General features: G+C 32.3%; 1 protein-coding gene and 1 long non-coding RNA gene across 4 annotated transcripts in view; one reads left to right on the plus strand and one right to left on the minus strand.

Annotated features, from left to right (window-relative positions):
• The window catches only part of LOC106053241 (tyrosine-protein phosphatase non-receptor type 21-like), a 48,596-nt gene extending 30,299 nt beyond the window's left edge, over window positions 1-18,297 (minus strand). For 2 of the 3 annotated variants that reach the window (XM_056024415.1, XM_056024417.1), the window contains exons 1-12: window positions 18,146-18,297; window positions 7,260-7,455; window positions 6,824-7,005; window positions 6,595-6,692; window positions 5,378-5,439; window positions 4,935-5,093; window positions 4,322-4,410; window positions 4,104-4,185; window positions 3,833-3,915; window positions 1,812-1,868; window positions 983-1,043; window positions 844-895 (exon numbers count right to left, since the gene is read on the minus strand). In XM_056024415.1, the coding sequence (XP_055880390.1) occupies window positions 844-895; window positions 983-1,043; window positions 1,812-1,868; window positions 3,833-3,915; window positions 4,104-4,185; window positions 4,322-4,410; window positions 4,935-5,093; window positions 5,378-5,439; window positions 6,595-6,692; window positions 6,824-7,005; window positions 7,260-7,433 (1,099 nt within the window). In that variant the 5' untranslated portion in view covers window positions 7,434-7,455; window positions 18,146-18,297. The remainder of the gene's footprint in view (window positions 1-843; window positions 896-982; window positions 1,044-1,811; window positions 1,869-3,832; window positions 3,916-4,103; window positions 4,186-4,321; window positions 4,411-4,934; window positions 5,094-5,377; window positions 5,440-6,594; window positions 6,693-6,823; window positions 7,006-7,259; window positions 7,456-18,145) is intronic. The other variant, XM_056024416.1, reaches the window with a different exon arrangement.
• LOC129925225 (uncharacterized) lies at window positions 8,122-8,990 on the plus strand. The gene is made up of 2 exons (XR_008777022.1): window positions 8,122-8,427; window positions 8,535-8,990. It is a non-coding gene; the product is annotated as an uncharacterized LOC129925225 (long non-coding RNA).
• Window positions 18,298-19,489: the final 1,192 nt, after the last annotated feature.

Here is a 19,489-nt window from a genome sequence, read left to right on the forward strand (position 1 = left end):
CAGCCCCATACATTGATAAACAATCAAAGACCAGTCATTTATGTCTATTTCCCTCTCCTGAATGAGTTATTGGGAGTATCTTTGTATCTGTTGTTGCCCCCATTGAGAATGCCTAGACTAGATGTCCTCAATACTTAAGTATAAGAGCAACCCATGACTCACATTTTACTGTCATCATGGATGTCCTTACTAAATACTAAAGTGTCTAATGCTGTACAAATTCCCAAATATGAACTATGTCAGTAGTTTAGTGCCACTGATGTCTTAAAGCCATCCATGTAACCATTTCTCAAATCTTAGAGTAGTCTAGAGACATTCAGACCATGCAGATAATGTAAGGTCACCTCTTTCTTTGACCCATGGTTAACGAACAGGGTGTCATGTGGCCAGTACAACGACCTATTAGAGATGGGTGGAATCAAGGACGCCCAAAAAATCCAGAAATTTAAAATCCCAATCTTCACTGAGATTTGAACCGAGGACCCCAGGTTTAGAAGCCAAGTGCTTAACCACTAAGCCACTGCGCTCCCTACGCTCCATATACAGCATAAATGTCCTCATATTTTCATCATCTAGGACATTGGACTGGGCCCTTCTTTACAGATTTACATATTCAAAGTTAATAAGCAAGCAGCCTTACTTAACTTTGTTTTTACTGTTACTGTGTGTAGTTAGATCTACATATTAGATTAAATTCATAATAATAAAAGCTTACCAAATAACTTGGAAGTTTGTCGTCAACATTACCAGTACCAGTAAAGAACATTATCAATATATTGATATCTATCATGACAAATGGTGTTAAACTAAGTCACATTGATATTCCCACCCTATTCAGTTTACCTGGTGGATATCTCTGTTCTGTAGTATGAGCCAGTGAGGTTTGTGAGGGACCCTGCAAAAAAGAAACAAAAAATTATTTAACACAATTTTTGATTGAAAGAACTAAAGCTCTACATACAATGGCTATTCTAAAACTCACTAGTTCTTGGGAAGTTTGAGTTGATTCAGTGGGAGGGGGTATATACACTTGTTGAGCATCCCTGAATAGAAATCAAACAAGAAATGTTAGAGATATACTAGTTAAAATGCTAATCATAATAACTAATAAAATTATAGACTGAGAATGGTAGGTTATGGTAACACAAAATAAAATAATTAGTCACATGCAATTCTAAGGGTAAAATTTGAAATTTCCATTTCCTTCACATTATTTGGTGAGAATTTCCTTTTTGAAAGTTGTGACGTATTATTTAAGGTGTTACTGTCTCTCAATTCAATGCACACATTTCCAGGTTCTTATATTGCAATACAAATAAAATGGCATAAATATGTTATATAAATATGAATACAACTGAGCAGCTTCCCTGACAATACGATGTGATGAAAACCTGCATAACCCATTACTGGACTGTATGTGAGTTTAAGCATGGCACATTGTCAAAATAAACTCAAAATAAACTCGGCCTGATTTCCAAAAAAAAGCATATCTTATCTTATCTTATACAAGAAACAATTTACATATGTTCAAGTATATCAATGAACATGTCATAAACATACTTTTTGTTATATTTCTTATCTATATAGTGCCACAGCTTTAAACAAATGTGTTTAAACAAAGCATTCCATGATGTTAATATGGTCATTCATGCTCTATTACTTAAGCATCTTAGAATGTAAATTTTATTTTTCATGCACTTTTCATAGGCAATAAAATTATTTAATTAAGACATGCTAATGGTATATCAGGCTAAGAGTAGGTTTTTAAGATGATAGGTTTTCATAGAAACTGTTTAATTTAGAATACATACTCAAAGGGAAGGCTTTCTGCAGTTTCACCAGCTTGTGTGATGTCAGACAAACTTAGACTGAAACAAAAGCATGCAAACACAATGCAACATGATTCATGCTAAAGAGGGCAAACAATAACACAGAAATCATTTCACTATGACTATAAAAAAAGCTTTTATCTGCTAGAGAAATGTTCTATTTTACACTGTATTCACAAGAATGTTTTTTTTTCCTGTGTAGGATGATGATATTTGTGTTCTACTCTATTTTCTAGTAGCAAGAGATGTGTTCTAGTCAAAGTTTTAAAAAAGTTCAATTTGGAAAACAATGGTGTGTCCTTATAGGACTATTTTTATTGGGTAACTAAATTCAGAAGGATAATTATTTAACAAAAAAAAAACTAAATGAAAGCTTAAGATTTTTGAAGTCTGTATCCCATAATTGAGGAATTCAAGAAACAAGAAAAAATCAGCTATGTAAAAGAAATTTTTTTTTACAATTATTTTTTAAATAAAAAAGGAGAAAACTAGGAACATATAAAGATTTCTAACAATAATACAGTATATTTTCTAATTTGTAGTTAATATTAACTTTACTAAAAAAAAGTTTAAAACTGAAATTTAAAAATATTTTTTTTTTATTAAATAATATTAACCCATTAGCTCCTTCTGCAGTCTGGAACATTTTCTTGTTTTTGTCCTAAATTGTTGTAGAATGTTTCTAAAATCCCTTTTTCAATAATGCTTGCATTAAAGTTTTTAAATAAAAAGTTTATTCTAGTTGCATTGCAAGCGTGATTACTAATCATTGTGGAGATTACGATTCTACTTTTAGTCAAATCTGGATGATTTTTTATTGCTGAATTAATTTTTCAAACAAACAAGCCCATAGCCCCCAGTGTATAAGCCCCTACCTAGAGAAATGAGTATTTTTTAAGCTTTCTAAAGGTATAAAAAGTATATTATTTTTTTTTACTAGACATATGGTTCTATTTTTTTGAAAGCTGTTTGTTTATTTGTTAGTATTAGATCTTAAATTTGATTTTTTTTTTCAAAATATTTATTTAAGGATTTTTTAAATTAGAGTTACCCTTCTTTGCTAAGGGTATGGGAAGGTTTTCAACTAACGGGCAATAGGAGCTATTGGGTTAATTAAGCCAAGATTCCCTTGAAATTCAATACTTAAATCACAAATATTATTTATTCTTTGAAATATTTTTTGTACAGACCACTTTGAAATGTTTATGTTATTGTCAAGTGTGTATCATATATCTTTTAACATTCTTCTTATGTCTTACATTTTCTTAGACTTTGTTTTGTGCAATACACATTTGTTGAAGAAATTTTCTACATTAACTTTATTATTATTATATATAATATAAGGATACTATTTCTTATCTGAACATGTCAAAAATATTTTTTATATAAAGATGTTCAAGATTTTAAAAAAAAAATTTAGCTTTTTTTTCCGTTTAACAATTGAATTACTTTTAATAATCAATATTTTTATAAGTTATGTTTATTTTTATTTACATGTAAATATTTTATTCTAAGTGTCTAACAAAACTTATAAACAAACTCATAAAAACGCAATGAAAATGTATGATTACATGTATCATGTGCCTATATGTTCTTAAAGCTGATGAGGTAGGTACGAAAGGTACATAACAGAATCCAAATAGTCATCATTATCTCATTTCTTTAAATGACCTTGGCCTAAGATTCATAATCTAAAAACCTAGCTAATAAATTTTTTTATAGATAATTTAAACAAAAATGTTTTTTTAATTTTGCATTTCTTGTGAGAAAGGATTTTGTGACTTAGTAAGTAATTCTTAATAATATATCATTGTTTTCAGTTAAAAGTGTGGAAACAAACACATACTAAAGAAGATGTTTCTTTTAGCCATGCTTAGATCAGAACACAAATCATGCATTGTTTCTTGTAAGAACAAAGTTATCTATACACTGTGATTGTAAGGTGTTTTGTATGCAAGTAGTGTGGGAGACTCAAGGATGTACGAGTTTTTAGAGTTGAATACCTTAAATTTCCTTTAGATGATTTGTAAAATTGGCGCTGTAGCTGAGATAAATGGCAGACATACTTAGCAGTGTCTGTATCCTCCTGTAATAAAAATGATTCTTGTTTTAACAATTACATTGAGTTATTCATAAAATCTAGCAGTTTGAAAAAAAAAAGTAATTAGGATAATTTGCCTAGTAATTAAACACAACTACCACAGCAAAAAGTCATGATTCTAATAATGTATTATAATATAAGCAATGCAAAAAGGTTAGGGTTTGTTTACTTACTAATTGAAACTGTACAGAACTTTTAGACGTATCTATTTCAAGTGTCTTTTTACTTTGAGTCACTTTAGCAATCTCATGCCACCTAGATATATGAGTTGAGACAATAAAAGTTTATACAGCCTAAAATAAATGGCAATATTAAGTGATGAAAAGAGAAAAAAAAAATTAAAAACTTGCTATATGTGTTTCATTTTTTTTTATTTTATGAGAGCACTTACTTGTAATAAACTGGTGACTGACCATCTAAATAGCGAGCAAAAATACCCATGCAGGAAGTGCCTAAATAAAGATCTTTTCGAGATTCATCCTGTTAATAATAAAGCTTTGTTAATCATTAATTTTAAAGCGACAATAAAATTCTTCAGATAAAGATAGTTCAAATATGCTAATTAGAAGCACATAAAAATATCATTAGTAGAGTCTATTTTAATTTATTCTCTGTACAAGTCCAGCCTAATTGGTATGACTCTAGTGAAATAAAATACTCCTGAAACAGGCTGAAATTATAACTACTACATACTTTATCAACTAACTATTATTATTTATCTAAGGTAAAGAGCTCATCACCATCTCTCAATACTGTAGGATTTATTTTCCCTTTTCAATATCAAACAAATATTTAGTATTTCAAAAGTCCAGAGCAGACCAGAAAAATAATATTATCTACCCACCATAAATTGACAAAGCAAAACCTTTTGTTAATTACACACCAGTGCCATCTAGACTACAAGGGTAAAAATTACTCTTAGTTATCCTCTTTCAGTCTGTAGACTAAATCAGGAAACTAAACATTAACAGCTTCTTTATCTCAGCCACTTTGTCATCTCTTACCTTAGCACTGTAATATTCTACACTGTAACCATCCATCATTTGTATTTCTTTAACATACTGAAGCTCTGCTCTGCCTGGAGAGACACCCTGTAGACTATTGTGTCCAGCTACAGCCTCAGACACAAGTTCAGCTGCCACTGTCTCATCTTTCATCATTGTCTTGAACACAAAAAAAAAGTAGTTGTATTATCTAGAGACTATCTTTCTATCCAATCTTCCATTCTTAGTACGAAAAAAAGGTTTCAATGTATTTGTGGAAGTCAACATTTTTACAGAGTTAGAATGACCTGTTTTTTTTTACCATTGATGTAGTGGGCCTATCTTGTTAAAAATGCTTTACTCTTCTGGGATTTATTTTTTATTTTCTTAAATTTATAGAAAAGAGAAAGCAGGAGATGAAGAAACAAACCGTAATTAAAATCTATACTACAATTTATAAATACCTTGGGAAAAAGCAACACATTCTGAATAGTGTATTTCTCAGGCTCATAATCTCCAAACTCAGCTGAAATATTGTACAACAAAAATCAAAGTAACAATACTTTGTTGTAGATTCTATTTCTTTATCATGAACTAAGAAGAGGGCAAGGTAAAATAACTTTTGAGTGAATGCATATACATATACATTTTTTTTTAATCAGAGTATTCTATGAACATCTGATATGATAGAATGAAACTCAAGTTGTGGGTTAAAAGCTACAATACAAATCCGGATTTGTACAATAGGTTTTAAAATTTAGTCTACCATGCTTTAACTCTTTCAGTGCGAATTATTTAGATAGAAAAAATGGAGTTTTCCAGGATGAACACAAATTTTCAAGAGGGGTAGAGTTACTAAAACTAATATAACTTTTTTATTTTATTAAATAATCTAACATATTTGATTTTATTTTAAATGAAAATGAATGGGCTACAAATTTATAATAAATAAAATTAATTATTCAAGAAAAATATTTTTTCATAAATTTTAAACTGAGCACGAAAAAAAAAAATATGTTAAAAAATTCGCTTAAAATCGATATACTGAAAGATTTAACCTTTTAATAAAACATTTAATCTATAAATATTGAAAAAACACAATACTAAACACATTTAATCACTTCAAATGTCATAAAAGATGAAAAAATACACTAAGAAATTTTATTATTTACATCTTTCGGGTCCCAGGAAATAAACTAAAAAAGAGGAACCATTGACACAATTTTCTCTTTTTTAAAAAAAAAAAGTTGGTACTGCATCAAATTTTCTACCAAAACAAAGAACAATCACTCCCACATTCGGGAAATTAAAAAAAAAGAGAAATAAAAAAGTTTAACTTAAAAAGATAGTGAAATAAATATTATAAACCAAGTTACTCGCTGAGAGTAACTCCGCACTGACCAGCACTAGCAAAGTTACTCGCTGAGAGTAACGCCGCACTGAAAGAGTTAAAACAGCTAAAAGACATGCATTCGGAAAAGAGTAACATAGCTTCGTCCTTAAGCATGTGCAACAGAAATGAGTGAACTGGACTATCAGACTTGTTCAAATTTAGACAATGAGCCTCCAGTGGAGACCACCCTTCCTTAACTCTGTAGGTAAACAAGAAATATGTAGATACTGACAACATATAATGTGTCTGTGTTGAATTCATCTGAGAAACTACATATTAAATTCTCACCTTGCAAGCTGTAAGCTGCCAGTCTGACAGCTTGATCTGAAGAACATAGAAGCCTTCCATCAATCACATCATTTTTTAGTTGAAGGTAATAGTGATAACTGGGGATAACATACTAGTAGTGTAAACATCAATAAAACAAATACAATATATTTTCATACACATTTCAAAATCTAATTTACACTAAATTATCTAATCTAGTACATATATATAAAATACCAGACAATCGTACCGAGCCACTTCATCTGGAATTTTATGTGCCCCCATCACATAGAACATCACACCAAAGTAGAGACAATGACAGTGACTAGCAGGCTGGGCATATTTATCTAACTGCTTTTTAAGTGGCTTCTCTAAGTCAACCCAATGAAAATGCAATTTTTTAGTAACATATCTCAATCCAAAATACTGACTCTGAAAAATAAAAATATTATATATTGATTTTGATTACTAGAATTAAAGACAACAATTGCAAAAACAGTAAGGATTTTTAAATATATGATAAAATTCTGTCACACCAGTACAATTTATAATGTAGTAAAAGTCATTAAACAGTTCACTGTTAAGATGAAATGCAAGACTTTGTTCTCTACCCTAAAAACATTTCACAACACTGAACAAGTTCTTACTAAAGACATCAACTGACAAAGCACACTGTGTTAACTTACCTCAGAGAGTTCGATTCTCTGGGCAATACTTTTCAAGCACTCTTGTCCTGTACTTTCAGCACTCAGGGTACATTCTAAATAAGCATTGTCCAATAAATACACTCCTACAATGAAGGAGTTCTTAGTAGAAATATCATACTTCCTGGTTTTTTTCAGCCTCCACTTAAAAGGCATTTTCAAAACTATCAAAATAATTCTGAAATGACATTGTTTGTTATTTAAGAGTTTGCTTGACTAAGGTAGTAAATAATAAGTCATTCAATATTTTTTTTTAGGTTTACTGAAATAAATGGGGCCAAGTAAAAGTTATTATTTTTGTAAAAAAAAAAAAATCTATATCAATCATGTCAAGAATGATTTTTTTTTTTGTTTTTAGAGCAATTCAAGATTCTATTATTTCTTATATAACAATTTTTGTTTTAACTATGAAGAACACTGCCGGCAATAAGATTTATTGGCATTATCCACAACAAATGACAGATATGCATTTTTACTGACTGCCCCTCTTCTAAGGCCACTAAAGAATTATAAAAGTGGTGTAAGCATGATGTATGGGGCAGCAGTCTGAATTGTCAGAAGAGAAAATCTGTTAAATGTCAGGGTCTGTCAACTTAGCATAATAGCAGTGTGGCATGAAAATGGCATCTGATTTGTCTTTGTAAAAGTTGAAGCCATTCTGGACAGAAAAAATCAACACTCTTGATGCTGCATAAAAAGGTCACAAAGGAAATTACTGAATAGTGAAAACAAAAATACTAGATATGGGCAGGAATATAACACTCAGCTAGATGATACATTTTTAAGGAAAAACAAGAGTCTGGATTGTCGCAGTTACTAAAGTAACTGCATACGGTAGTCAAATGTAAATAATGCCGAGTTCAACACGTTTGATGACGTCATTGTGTTTATTTTCCTTCAAGTATTTTGTTTAGCAGGTTGTGTCCCTTGGTTTCTGGTCATCAGTTTGTTTTGACTAATACTCACTCGCTACTAGTGACGTAGCGGACGGTCTGTCGACCTCTTTCCCATCTTGTAGTCTAGAGACAAGACGTTTTCTTGAGGGAGCTCTGATTTTCGCCTTGTACTTCAATACTGGATAGCCTTATTGTTGTGTCTTGGTTGATATTCGGATTATTCTTGAATTGGATTATCTTGACCCCTGTTTAGGGTGAGTTAATTTTCCCATTGAATAATTATTTTTTGATTCGATCGTAATTGTTATTCTATTGGTAGACTAGAAAAATTAGAAGACTCCGTTCTCTTATCTTTCTACAGGGTCTTATTTTAGGTTTTAGTTCAGGCTTCAGATTGGTTCTAGCCTTGGACTATGGAATTAAGTTCTCATCCTAGAGTTCTCTGTCTGATGTGTGGTGGTACGGCGGAGAGTACCGTTCCAGACTTCGGGTGACTGTATTCAGACCGGTTGTTGGTTTATGACGTTCCAGCTTGTGATGGTATGGTGACCTGCGCTGTGGACTATTAATGAAGACTGCTCTATGTGTATTGTTAGTTGTTATTTGGATAACTACCTAGGCACACTTAGTGCGATATTGAAGTTAAGTTATTGTATTATTGGTATGGAAATAGCCCATTACTTGGGATGAATTAGAGCATATTATTTTATATCACGTATTTATATATCTTATTGTAACTCACCTCATTATTACCATTCATATTCACTCAGTGTATATAATTCATTGCATTAAATTCCTAATTTTATTTAAATCATCATACACATGGTTTATTACTTTATGCATAACTGAATGTGTATGGTGTGACTGTCGGGCTGAGCTCGGGCCTAAATTAACTGCAATACCTAGACACATTTCGCAATGTAATACATGAACACATTAATTCATGGTGATAACTCATCAAAGACCTGACATGGATCTGATACACAAGCAGAAATAGCAGTCCACAGTCTTCTATGAAAATTTGTAGGTCTAAAGTCTAAATGTCAACTGGACATCCGAAAAAAAAAAGCTAACCCATTATCCTCATACAGTGGAGTAATCAGCTGCTTACGGAGGAAACAATTTTACCTTGAGCTAATATTTTGCTAATACCTCTCTGATTGACCAGAAAGCTTTAATGCTCAAGACCGTGGACAAGCCATTCAAAGCAGAAGAAAAAAAAAAGGGACTAAAAGGTACAACAAAAGTAAAGAGGCAGAGAGAAAAATACTCCCCCATCTTAATAGGGGAGCTTAATCTGAATTCAAACCCCTGCTGACTTACAATATTAAGACTTCAAGAGACTTCAAGAGATAACCTCGAGAATAAATCAAGAGTTGAGCCCCTTAGACATTGGGATTATTAGCTATGATTCTCTCTGGCAGCTTCTAGAACTGAGTTGGCACCAAATGTAATGTGAAGCATTCCTTTGGATCACATTAGCAATGTGGAGAGAGGAATCATGATGGATGGGCCAGCCATTTTGACAATGTCCCTTTATCTAAGGCCCAGGAAAGCTTTCCAAAGACAACAATGATCTGGACAGATCCATTGGAATTATTTTTTTGAGACAGAATGAGTTATCCAATATGTAACATATATAATATTAAAAATAATTATAATTTTTTATAAAGTAAATACTATATTCTAAATTTGGAAAATGCTAGCTCCTCCTCCAAGACCATGTTGTAATAATATGAACACATTTATTTAAAAAAAAAAGATAAATTAGCTAGTCAAGATATAGATTTCTTGTAGATCCATATTTAGTCTAGATTGTCTAGAAGTCTATGATTATTCATGATTATTCAGATGATAATCATACAATAAATAGTCTAGATCTATATTATAGTACATACTACTGTATTATATTATAATACTTTAATAGTATTTATAGAATATGTGAATTTATGAATACTATTATTTAATAATTAAATACTAATTTGTATTACTTTTATGACTTAATTTTACTTTTATTATAATTTATAAATAATTTTTATATTAGTAGAGATCTATAACTATAAACTATAATCTGTAGTATTTGACTAGACTAGAGTACTAGAGTCTAGATCTATATCCTGTATTAATAATTATAAAAATCTATTATTAAATTTTAGTTCTAGGACTAGATCTATCATATCTAATTATATTATAATAATAATTATAATCTTAGCTTAAGTACAAAGTAAGTAGATCTACTAGTAGAGTCACTACTAGGGCAAAAGTTAACTAACAAGTTAAAAACTTTTAGTTTAACTAAAAAACAATAATTAAGGCCAAAGTTTAAAAACAAATTTTTTAGTTAAAATCGTAGTTTAATTTTTTTTTTTTTAGTTACTAACTAAAAAGTTCAATCAAAAATCATAAAATTATTCAAGATGTGGTAGCGGTTGAAACGCACATCCCTGCTGTTTTTTTGGTCATGTGATATCAACAACTTTGATTATCAAAAAAAATGATCCATTAAAAACTAGTTTGTCAGTCTGCATTTGAAGAGGGTAAAGTAAGATGCTGCTAGAAATTAGCAGTAGTATGAAATGTTGTTAAACATTTTTTTTGCCAAAAGCTTCTATGCAATATTATGAATGAGGTTGTTTCGAATTTTTTGAGTCACGTAATGGTGTTTAAATTCTGTTTATAGTGGATTTAATCAATTCATTTGTGGAAAACAATAATTTATTAACTGCAGGAAAATCAAGTATACCCTTTTTATATCTAAACCTTAGATGAAGTATTTAGACTTATTATTGAGAACTAGGTCTAAATTAATCTACAGTCCGGCCTATATAGATCTAAAAGCATTAGGATAACCAACTCAAGAAAAGAAAAAAAAATACTCCATACCCCCCCCCCCCCTGCCCGAAAAGTAAATAGACTGTGTGCGACTGATTTTAACAACCTGGTCAGAAAGACGTACAGATGTAGGCCTATAGTGTACTGTACGTGTGTAGTCAATGATGCTACAAGACTACCCTGAGTTTTTTTTTCATTGCGAGTTATTCAGTTGTGTTTGCTTAATGCTGAGTGGTCAGACAAGAAAATAACAAACTGGCATGGTTAGTCAAGCATGTTCGTAGATCAATCTTTACACTAAAATAGTTACACAACCTCCCTGCCCAAAAAGTAAATAGACTGTTTGTCCGACTGATTTTAACAGCCTGGTCAGATAGACATACAGAAGTAGGCCTAGGGTACTGTAGTGTGCAGTCCATAATGACAAGACCACCCCATGTTCAACAACTATGCAATAGTGTTGGTTGTATGTTGAGTAGTCAGACAAGAAAATAATATATAATAGCATGGTTAGTCAAGCATACCCATGTACTTTACACTGAAATAGTTACACAAGACAAATATTTCAATAAACTCCAACAATTTGGTTTCTATTTCTTTGGTTACTACATCTCAATGTGGAATTCTTAAACTATTTTATTTAATGAGATTTTAAGCTTTACCAGTATACGTAAGATTTTCCATTATAGAATAATAAGATAATTTAATGTTAAAAAATAAAGGTACCGTACCTTTCTTATCTTAAGGTTTTAATTTTTTTTATTCAAGGCAAAAAATACAAGCTCACATATTTATTTAAACATCTTTTTTTTTTGTTTCAAATTTTATTGTGCAATAAAGTTTATGTAAGAAACATCTTCTGATTTTATCATGGAGAAATAATTCTACAATGTTAAAAGAATTAGATCAAACCGTAAGCATATGAATATAGGCATATACAGTCAGATGATTAACTAGATCTAGGTCTAGATGTCTAGATCCCCCCCACCCCCCAAAAAAGTTATGAAAAGTTTGTTTAGTTTTTTAATTTTTTTTAGTTTAGTTTTTTAAACTATTTTTTTAAATTCATGATAAACTTAGTTTTAGTTTTTAAACTTTTAAAATTTAGTTAAGTTCCAATCACTATACTAGTCTAGATCTACTAGATCTATAGAATCTGTAGATCTATGGCAATTTTCATCTTCCGAACAAGTTAATCACTGCCACCAAAATTTTTACATTTGAATTTTTATAGCTCCATAATGGTTAGTCCTAGGAAAAAACAGGAAACATCTTGAAAAATACTGTAAAGATAATTTTTTATCATTAAATGTAAAAAAAACCAAAGAAATGATAATCGATTTTCGTAGGGAAAAGAAGGAAAATGATATTGTTTCTGTAGCTGGAGAGACTATTGAAATAGTGCAAACCTTTAAATACCTTAGTACTATCCTAGACAATAAACTAAAAGGGCAGCAAAGATTACGACTACTAAGAAAACTGTCCTCATTTAATGTTAGCGAAAAGGCCTTGGCTATGTTTTATCATGCTCACATCTGCAATATTTTAAGTTTCAATATCACTGCCTGGTATGGCAATCTGAGCATTAAAAATAAAAATAAACTTAATAGAATCCTAAATGCTGCTGGTAAAATCATTGGCAAAAAACAAAACCCATTTGGGCAGTTGTTTGGGACAAATATCTATAAAAAAGCTAACAAGATCCTTGAAATAAAGACACACCCTTTGTGTCAGGATTTTACCATCACAAAAGAGATACAAGACACTGATAGCAAAGACAAACAGACACAAACACTCTTTTGTTCCCCTGGCAATCAAATCATTAAATAGGAACAATCTGTTATAAACTTTGTCACATGTAAATTATGAGTGAGTCTGGTGTGAATATACACTTTGGTTTCTTATAGTTATAATGTTTTTTGTTTGGTGTAATGCACAAATTGTAAGACAAATCTCCATACAGACAATAAAGATTATTATTATTATTATTATAAACTCGTCATCCATTTGTCAATAAAAATAGATATATTGTTCCATTATGCTACACATAGTTACAATAAAATATGATGTTGAAAAGGGTCAGGTCAATGAAGTCCAGAGCTAACATTAACAAACACCATTCCCCGCTCTGTACACTAACAAACACTGTCTGTAGACTAACGAACACTACATGTTATTGTATTTAAAAATAATATTATCTTCAAGTTTCTTTTTTTAAATATCAATTTCTTTTTAAAACAACTCAAACTGACAGATAAGTGTTACTTTTCCCACTCTTAATTGGTCCCTTCTCTGCTTATAACTGAGACAACAACCAGGCCATTAGACACAAGTTTTACCTATACTGAGTACTGCAGCCTACCTAGGTCTAGTTGACCCAAATAAAAAATAAAAACTGCACGACCCCACTTGTCTAGCCCACTCACTCTACTATGTGACCTAATTTGGTACCTGATTGATCAATAATTGTCCCTCCCTCTACGTTTTTTTTTTATGATACCACACTTAGTACCTACCTGGTTTATCAATAATTAGGGTACCAAGGAGATACAGAATCAGTTAGAGGGTGAGCAGGGTTGTACCTATCACTGTGTTTGTTAATTGTTTTTGCATATTTTTGCTTTAGTGTTAGTAGCCTATCATTTTAGATGGTCTTAACATTTGTAGAGCTTTAGTGATGTGTGGCAAAATAGTAATAAAATAGTGTAAAAAAAATTTAGATCTAGCGCAGCCTCATAAGTCTATAATAGTATAAATAATAGCTCAATGTTCATTAAAATAGCGTTCGTTAATGTCATTGATAGTAATAAACGAATATGTGAACACTCCCTATTTACACAAAGGTTATATGACGTATAAATAGTATGTGTTTTAGGGCCTATTAGAAGAATTTTAGATAAGTCTTGTTCTTGTTTAGCTGGTACCTAAATTTTCTAAAAAAATTCTCCTTCACCCCGACCTACCCTCCTTCTGTCCTGGAAGAAAAAAATTGACATCGTCCTACCAGTGTTCTTTGAACCCTTGTAAAAACCCTTGTTTTTCGGGTAAACAAAACTAAATGTGTCTGAGCTATAAAGAAATGGAGTATAAACAAAAACAATAGATTAGAGTCACTAGACTCACTAGACTAGAGTGTCACTAGTCACTAGAGTTTCGTCATAAATAAAGGTCAGTGGAGTCCTTTATTTTCGTTACATTTAATTCTCTATTTTCTCTCATTTAAAAATTGGTCCATAGTGTTGTTCTTTATAAGTGTAATATGTATGTATCACTCATAAACAATTAGCCAGTAATTAAAAGATGGTAATCAGACTATGTCTATAAATAAAGGCTCATGACATGAGACATGAGTCATCATTCATTGTCATGATTGTGGGGTGTTCATTAGACTTAGACGAAAATGACTACATTCTATAGATCTACAGACTAAGAGAGACTTCAGTATTTAGACATTTTAGTATTCGAAGTCTAGCTCTATTCTGATAATTCTCTAATTCTAGCTAGATCTATTGACTATTCAGTATTCTAATTGAAAGTAGATCTAGATCTAGAGTAACTTACATCTATCGAACACCTTCGTTTTAAGGTACTTATCGAACACCCCATTGTATTTTAAAAAATTCTCCTTTATTTCGATGATTATGACGAAACTAGTCCATTCCTATTGTGCATCGTCCATTTCTTTATAGTTAAGTTATATTTAGTTTCATTTTCACCCGAGGTTAATTTTTTTACTTATATTCAAAGTGCATTGGTAATATTGGTATAAAAATTTCATGTTTTTTGACCTCTTGGGAAGAGTGAAGTGAGTCTCGGGTTAAGGGTATTTTTTAATGCCAATGATGCTTCAGCTCAACAAAACCTATATAATACGCTTCTAATTAGGCTGAGAAATATTTGCGACTATTTTTTTAAGTGTCCTTTGTTACCTAAACATGAAAATTGAGGTTTAAAAAGGAGGTGTTTGATAATAGTTGTTTTTATATAACAGACCTGCCTACCAAAAAAAGTCCAAATGCGTAACGCTGATGGTCAAAATGCGTATTTTGGCACCAGAATCCGTAACACTTACGCGATCCACTATTTTGTCATATATATATATATATATATATATATATATATATATATATATATATATATATATATATATATAATATTAGATCTCGATGTCATGATTAGATCTACAATCTAAATCTAGATCAATACGACAATACAATAGAGATGATATCTAGACTAGATCTGGATCTATGTCTATATAATTTATAATGAATATAATCTACTAATCTACTCTAGATCTGGGCTCAAGTGTTACCGATGCCGTGGATCTATTCCTGTATAACAAGTTATCTAGATTCTAGATCTAGAAATCCAGATCTAGATCTAGACTTGATATCTAAAATGTCACTCAAAATGTGTTTTGAATCGATAGCACTTTGATATTTTTTTCTATACAAATGAATACGGGAATCAGGGATTCAACATAATTAATTTCTACTAATGAACTTACAAAAAAAAAAAAAAAAAAAGTCACGTTGGTCACCGTTTGTATCAGCTAACTGACGGTACCAACCCGCCACTCCCTCACTCTTGCGTTCTTCATTTCTAGACTAAATCTAATTGCTATTAAGAACCAATCAACGTATAGATCTGGACACAATGTGTTCCCCCACCTTTTCTGTTACCCCCCCCCCCTCCAGCCCAACAGGACGGCTTAGCGTGACCTCCGTGACCGCTCGTAAGCTAGTCAAGAGAGGGGGAAAAAAAGGATACGAAATGCGTAACGCGACGGGTTAAATGTGTATTTGCGTACTGACTGTCATTTTTGGGAGATTTTGCGTAACGAATACGCATTTTGCGTAACGGTAGGCAGGTCTGATATAAGCAATCTCAGCTTCGTAAGATATCGAACACCATTTTAATGTTAAAAATAAACATCAAAGGGATATAACCCAAAGAAGACAAAATATTTAAATTATATATTTTTTAAATGTGATTTTTTTAAATAATGTAATGCAAAGTACATATATAAATTACCCATGTGTTACAATTTGTATCAGCTTTTTGTGGTTTACCGCAAATGTGCTATATTTTTCTAAGTAAATAGATTTACATCGATATGCACTAATTGTACCCATTTTAAAAGCTTGATTTTATGACATATAGTTTGATGCTATTATCATCGTTGCGATAATAGAACAATAAATCTAAAATATTACACAGGAACAATGAATTTAGAATATATCCAGTTGTGTTTTTTTTTTTCAGAAGCCCCATTCTATTAACTTCTGAATTATGTGTTATAAACAAATACCTAGCGCATGTGCTTGATGTGAAGAGATATTAATAAAACGAAAGGGCTAAGGGGGAAGTATAGAATGTAGATATGGTATTTTGAAATAAAAATGTCTTTGGTAGGTAAAAAAAAAAGGGGGGGGGGGGGGGGAGAGAAACAGTCAAGACACAGTATCAAGAGATCATCAATAATTGATCAACCATTAAAATGTGACATCAGCCTCAAATACATAGTCAGTTGTGCTCGATCTAGACGTGTGGCGCAGGGTCTATAAAATTATATTACCATAAAGTATTATAAAGCTCATAATGTGCTACAAAGACACTCCTTTGAAACATCACAAATACTCAAAATAATAACAATAACTCATTTAACCACTCTCTTATTCTGCCTACACCCCCTTATCCGCGCTTTCTTCTTACGCAATTCCACTGTCCAACATTCACACTTTTTCAGTGCAAAGTAACAACGTAAATTTCAAGACTCAATCCAAACGCAGCCACCAGACTAAGACACAACAAAAAAAAAATGGTCAGTGATAGCCCAACACACAGGTCACCAACACAGCCCCAAAACATTGTTCAAGTTGTAGTAAGAACAATGTTGAGGGGAAAGGGGGAGGAGCCATCATTCGAGTACCTACGGTCAAGCCGCTAATTAGGTCACAAACACTAGGCGTGATAGATATATATAGATATGTTGTTTGTGTGTGTGTGACAAATACTAAGCATGCTCTAAAATACGGTGTTTTTTTTTTGGTCAACCAGGTGGTTTAGGGAGGGCGGATCTATCTACATCTGTAGGTAACACAGCTCGCAAGCTACCATAGCTTTTCAGCACCCCCCCTTCCCCGCCCAGATCGAAAAATATCTAGCACTGACTTTTGGGCTGTTACATACACTGAGCGTGCTAGATCGGCGGCTAGTTACGTAGGGCCACGTACCGTATGTTCTGTTTTTAGGTCAACCAAGTCGGTCCAAGTAAACTGTTGTGTCCTGCAATGGCTTGGGGAGGGCGGGATTATCTATTGGCTACCAAAGCTTATAAGGCTCTCCCTCAAATAAATAATATCTGGATTTAATTTATTAATGGCCTTATGTCTCAAAATAGCTTAGACCTAAATAAGTACTACGGTAATGTGTTACTGGGCTTAGCACCGTTAGTTTCTAAGCCAACTAAGCAGAGCTGATCAGTGATAGATTCCTTCGATGTGGACCATGTGAAAATGACTAAAATCTGTCTGTCTTGACATGGCGTAAAAAGAAAATGATATAAATAAAAAAAATATAGATTATAACACTTTTGAAACACCATACTTTTCCCACAATTTTAAGATTATAACACTTTTAAAACTTTTACTGGCATACTTCTCGTGTGTTCGATAAGTTCTTAATATGTTCGATAAGATAAGATAAAGGTAAAACAGTGTTCGATAATTTAAGCTTTTGAAATCATCGACCTGACCCACTTTAACATCAAATATAAGTTTAACTTTGAGTAGTAATAGAATAAAACATGTCTACTTTTTAAAAAAAATTGATGAGGAGTTCATAGATACAATCAGTTTTTTTCTAGGTCTTAATTTTTACGGAGATACACAAATTCAAACATAAAAAATGTCGGTGAATGAGCTTAACTTGTTCGATAAACGTTAGTTACTCTAGATCTAGAATTCAAGTAATTCTGAGTCCGATAACTTATTCAAACTTATTGAAATTCAATTGTTACATACAGTGAATAATTGTAATTAGATCATTATTATTATAATTATATCTAGATTCTAGGTCTAGATCTAATCTAAATCTAGAAAATTCTAGATCTAGTTCAAAGAGATCTAAATGAATTACCGTTATGATCATAAATTATCAGCATTCTGGTAGAGCTCTGGATTTAAATTCTAGAATTATTTATTTTAAAATCATACAATTACAATCATTTGAATCATAAAAATTTGTGGGTGCAGCCATCCGTGTTGTTGTCATCTTTTATCGAGAATATAATACAGATGTCATAATTAGGTATCGATTTCGGAATGTCAACAATTTTAAATGGTCGCAAAAGAGTATAAGCCTATGCTAACCCGCCCACACATTAAAAAAAAACAACAGAAAAATACCAATTTCGATTTCACAAAAATGCATTCGAATTATGCCTATTTCTTTTTAATTTCATAGGATTTAGGGTATTTAGATCTAGGTTTTAGCTGTTTGTGTAATATGTAAAGCTATACAGATATACGGTGTCGTAAAACCAAGTGGGTTTATTTGGCACCTTCGACATAGGGTCACGGAGGTCACGGTTTATTAGATCCTCCCGCGCCGTTCGGCGCATGGGGCGGCAAGCTTTCTCCATAAAGATCTGTCACTGGCAATGTCTGAAGCCTCTTCCCACGTAGGTCCACCATGAGACAGTCACTGTTTTCGCTTTCTTCGTATTGCTCATATTGGTCTCCTATCTGGTATGCGTAAGGGCCTAATTCATTCTGTCGGAGGACATGTCCCGCAAACCTCACGCGGCGCTCGAAGGGGAGGGGGGCGAAGAATTCACACAATTTGTATACGAATTTATTACTTATGTTAATAATATATACTAATTATTTATATTTCAAACTATTTTTAGATTAGTTCATCCCCCCCCCCCCTCTAGTATGTTGGCCGATTTGGTGGGGTCGGGAGGGGGCGATGGCATCAATACTTTTGAGTGGGGGGGGGGCGGTCGAATAGGCCTACCTCTACTGCCCTACCCACCTAAACCCTTTGAGTGGGGGGGGGGGGGCGGCGGTCCTACATTTAGCCTATATGGAGAAATCATAGTTTGTGAACAAAATTAGTGAATTAACATAAATTTTATATTATGTAGCTCCCCTTCTGGTATCTTGGCCGATTCGGTGGGGTAAGAGTGGGGCGATTGCATGACTGCCCTTTCCGCCCTAGCCCTCTGAGTGGGAATGGTTTTATAGAGAAATCATAGTTTGTGAACAAAATTAGTTGAATATCTATATAATATAAACTACGTATTGATATGTGAACCCATTGTATATTATGTCGCACCACACTAATCTCAAATTTTATGATTAGTAAATAAAAAAGGTGGGAGGGGCGATAGCCTACATGCAATCTCCTTCCCCCCATCGGACAAACCAATACTTTTTCTTTTGTATTGTTACGAATCTCACTGTCCAGGCTCTCTGC

Source organism: Biomphalaria glabrata, chromosome 3 (genome assembly GCF_947242115.1).
Source record: "Biomphalaria glabrata chromosome 3, xgBioGlab47.1, whole genome shotgun sequence".
Taxonomy (NCBI): Eukaryota; Metazoa; Mollusca; class Gastropoda; family Planorbidae; genus Biomphalaria; species Biomphalaria glabrata.